Source organism: Glycine soja, chromosome 11, assembly GCF_004193775.1.
Source record: "Glycine soja cultivar W05 chromosome 11, ASM419377v2, whole genome shotgun sequence".
In the NCBI taxonomy this organism is placed as follows: Eukaryota; Viridiplantae; Streptophyta; class Magnoliopsida; order Fabales; family Fabaceae; genus Glycine; species Glycine soja.
Window position 1 is genome coordinate 20,322,870 of NC_041012.1, and position 4,164 is coordinate 20,327,033.

Genomic DNA, 4,164 nt, shown 5'->3' on the forward strand with positions numbered 1-4,164 from the left:
TAGCTTTTAAGGAACAATATATGTTTCTCAATTTACCAACATTATATTTAAAAATCTACTTTGCTATATTTTTTTATCTATAAAAATTGAATACAATACTAGAAAATTTATAATACTCATATATCATGTTCAATCTCAAATTAGATTCCTTAGTAAAGTCACTTCACTCTACGTTGTGATTTGAAACTTTTTAGGTTTAGTTTGTATTACTGACCTAGTTGTGCATTCAAAACATATAATTGGTTAGATTGTCAAAATTATCGAGCAGCTATATAGCTTATTTTGATTATGTTAATTTTGAAATAAAATGTGTATAAAATGATTGTTTTTTTGCGTAATAAAACTAATAAAACCATACACAGAGATATATAAAGAAAAAAAACACTAAGATTTTCTCTTTGTTTTATTTTATTATGTAGACAATTTACAGAGAGAAAAACATAAATTTCGTGAAATGTCTTTGTTTGCAAGTTATTGGCATTCATTACGAGAAAAAGAAAAGAGAGGAAAGTCAGTTGCAAGAGAAGAAATTGAAACCTAAATCGTAGAATATGACATATCTCATGGAATATCTGGAATTTTCTAGAAATTCCATACTCTATTCTAAACATAATTAATCTTACATTAAAAAGACAATTATATTTAGACAAAAAATATTTTTTTACACAACAATTATAATAAAACAAAAAAAATAAAAAAAAAGAAGTAAAAAACTACATGTAGTCAATATATTCGAAGTTCCAACAATAACACAATTTTCTCTGAATAAAACAAGAACAGAATTTGTGTAGCCAACATATAGTTTTTGGTTTTTACTAACCGTGGTTTGATGTCATAAACAAATTGCATTGGCAAAACAGAAGACCAAATTTAAGCTATAGATTCTGTTTTCTACAAAGTTAACATATAGTATGATTTGTAATTAACTTACATTGTAAGAACATAGATTATTTACTCAATAATTAGTCTTCCAATAAAATCATACACCCAAAAAACCAATAGACTTTTTGTTTTTAATTTTCATTAATTTATTTTACCACCGACCGACGCCTATCTTATCAAATGCTTGAACACGAAACTGAAGCTGATTCAAAACTTCTGCAACGTGCAAGAACGATCAATCACAATCCACCGTCTATTCAAATATTCAAAGACGAAAATGTAAGCAAAAGCATCTTAGCATATTTTCACATTTCAGTTTTCAAACACCAAGGGTCCTCACAAGGACACGTGTCAAAATCGCATGACATGGTCGACATGCACATGGGTCCCACACCACCTCACAACCTTCTGTCTCTCCGAACCTGCCGTACCCCACAACCAAAGAAAAAAAAAACTCAAAATCCCTCCCATTTTTTGTTCCCCCAAAAAAACGCAGCAACACCAACACCTCCACCACCCATTTGCAACGACTCACCAAAATCGAATTTTGCAATCAACCCATTTCAATTCACCCTTCCAATCGTTCAACGCACCCTTCAATTTCGCTTCCGAGTGATTCCTCCCCCCAAATTCAGAATTAAGGTTCGGTCTCTGGTGGCGCAACCATGCCGGAGATCGGCCAGGCGGCGGTGGCTGCGGCGGCGGATGACACCGCCCTGTTCGGAAAATACGAGCTGGGCCGCATCCTCGGCTGCGGCGCCTTCGCCAAAGTCCACTACGCGCGCAACGTGCAAACGGGGCAGAGCGTGGCCGTGAAAATCATCAACAAAAAAAAACTCGCCGGAACTGGCCTCGCCGGAAACGTGAAGCGCGAAATCACGATCATGAGCAAGCTCCACCACCCCCACATCGTGCGCCTCCACGAGGTCCTCGCCACCAAGACCAAAATCTTCTTCATCATGGACTTCGTCCGCGGCGGCGAGCTGTTCGGGAAAATCTCAAAAGGCCGATTCGCCGAGGATCTCAGCCGCAAATACTTTCATCAACTGATCTCCGCCGTGGGGTACTGCCACTCGCGCGGCGTATTCCACCGCGACCTCAAGCCGGAGAATCTCCTCCTCGACGAGAACGGCGATTTGAGGGTCTCGGATTTCGGGTTGAGTGCGGTTCGGGATCAGATCCGACCCGATGGCTTGCTCCACACGCTTTGCGGAACCCCTGCTTACGTGGCACCAGAGATTTTAGGCAAAAAAGGTTAACTCATACAATAACTTTTCTACCAATGGTTTTGAAATGTGATTTCGCCTCAATTCTTATATATTGTGGCAAGGTTTAAAATATCGGTCCCGTCTTTGTCGTCAAATGCAGCCAATATGATACAGTTACGGGATCACAAATAGTTAAAAAAAATAGAATAGTTAAAAAATTATAAGTTACAGATATGGTACAGTTACGGGATCACAGCTAGTTAAAAAATTGACTGTGGTCATAGTTTTAGAAAATGTCAACAACCGTAATTGCAAGTGGCAATGTTAAGATTTTTTACTCATTGTGAGTGTAATTGTGGCTGCAAGGGTTTTTCTTTTTTATCAAAAATCTTGTCCAAAAATTTTAATGGTTCATTGGGATTCTTGATGTTGCAAGTATGATTTTTTTAACAGTCAAGAATTTGAGATGAAACTACTATCAGTTTATAATTTAAAACCTTTGTTACAGGAAATTACAGACAAAAAATACTATTATATATGAGTTCTTTCTTAATCACTTTGTCTTAATTATAAAATTTTGTGTGTACAAAATGACATTTTTTGCAGGTTATGATGGTGCCAAGGTTGATGTGTGGTCATGCGGCGTCGTTTTGTTCGTGCTCGCCGCAGGTTACTTACCATTCAACGACCCGAATTTGATGGTAATGTATAGGAAAATCTACAAAGGCGAGTTCCGGTGTCCGCGGTGGATGTCGCCGGAGCTCCGGCGATTCATATCGAAGTTGCTCGACACGAACCCAGAAACGAGGATCACGGTGGATGGCATGACGCGGGACCCGTGGTTCAAAAAAGGGTATAAAGAATTGAAATTTCACGAAGAGGATTACCATGCATCCGGGTCGGGTTCGTTTTTCGGGCCGAAGGATGAGAGGGTGGTGAATTTGAACGCTTTTGATTTGATATCTTTTTCTTCGGGGTTGGATTTGTCCGGGATGTTTGGGGGGGAGTGGGGGGAGAGGTTGGTGACGCGGGAGCCGCCGGAGAGGGTTTTGGAGGCGGCGGAGGAGGCGGGGGCGGCGGCGGGGATGGCGGTGAGGTGGAAGAAGGAGTGTGGGGTGGAGTTGGAAGGATTTAATGGGAGGTTTGGGATTGGGGTGGAGGTTTACCGGCTCACGGCGGAGCTCGCGGTGGTGGAGGTAAGGAAGAGGGGAGGCGACGCCGCGGTGAGGGGTGTGTGGGAGGAGAGGTTGAAGCCATTGTTGCTTGGTGGTGCAACCACGTCGTATAGTAATAGTAGTGAGGATGAACAACAACATCAAGAAGAAGAACAACAACATCAAGAAGAAAAACAGGAACAAGAACCTGAGTCGAAGGTTGCCTGTGAATGAAGTCAAAGGAAATTTGAATTGCTTGGGTTAAATCCAAAAGAAATTCAAAATGTACAAAAGTTAAAAAGAAAAGGAAAAAAAAATGAAAATTGGCGGGGAATGGTGTTTGTGTTGCATAATAGAAGGATTTGGAAAGAGGAGATGGATGGAGGTTGGAAGGTAGTGATTATATATTATTTTATGTTTTTTTGGTTTTGTATATTATTGAATAAAAAAAAGGAGTGTATTATTATTTTTAATTTTTTTTTGAGGGGCTGCAACTGCGAGAGAGGAAGTTGTTGTGGGGAAATGAATTTGCTCCTTTATTCTTCTTACAAAACATAATGTGTATAATTGAATGTAAGTCTTGGAAAGCCTTCTCCACATTATGGGAGCATGGTTAAACTTTGTGCTTTTACAGGGTGTGAGGATTATGGTTCCTCATTAGCCCACATAATTTTGTTTTGTATATCATTGACTGTGTTTTTGCCTTTTCTTTCTGCATTTTGGTCATCAGTAGAATGTCTAATGGTATATGTGGTGGACATAGAGAATAGGAAGCATAGAATTTTATTGCCCTGCAAATCTCCAATATGATGAATTCAGTAGGTACTTTCCTGCTCCAGACTCCAGAGGTGTCAGGATATTGAATAATTGACAGGATATTAAAATTTAGTGACTAGTTTTATGTTATTGAAGTATGGACA

The 4,164-nt window shown here is 39.4% G+C and overlaps 1 protein-coding gene across 1 annotated transcript; it reads left to right on the top strand.

Moving 5' to 3' along the window:
- Positions 1-1,244: 1,244 nt before the first annotated feature.
- LOC114377188 (CBL-interacting serine/threonine-protein kinase 11-like) lies at positions 1,245-3,950 on the top strand. Its single transcript, XM_028335601.1, has 2 exons — positions 1,245-2,136; positions 2,697-3,950. Exons 1-2 carry the CDS (start codon positions 1,548-1,550, stop codon positions 3,476-3,478), a joined length of 1,371 nt encoding a protein of 456 aa, XP_028191402.1. The 5' UTR covers positions 1,245-1,547; the 3' UTR covers positions 3,479-3,950.
- Positions 3,951-4,164: the final 214 nt, after the last annotated feature.

Bases quoted from the DNA above. Each gene is read 5' to 3' on its own strand.
- LOC114377188 (XM_028335601.1), top strand. From the start codon at position 1,548: ATGCCGGAGATCGGCCAGGCGGCGGTGGCTGCGGCGGCGGATGACACC. The intron at 2,137-2,696 runs GTTAACTCATAC...CATTTTTTGCAG, and splicing joins AGAGATTTTAGGCAAAAAAG to GTTATGATGGTGCCAAGGTT.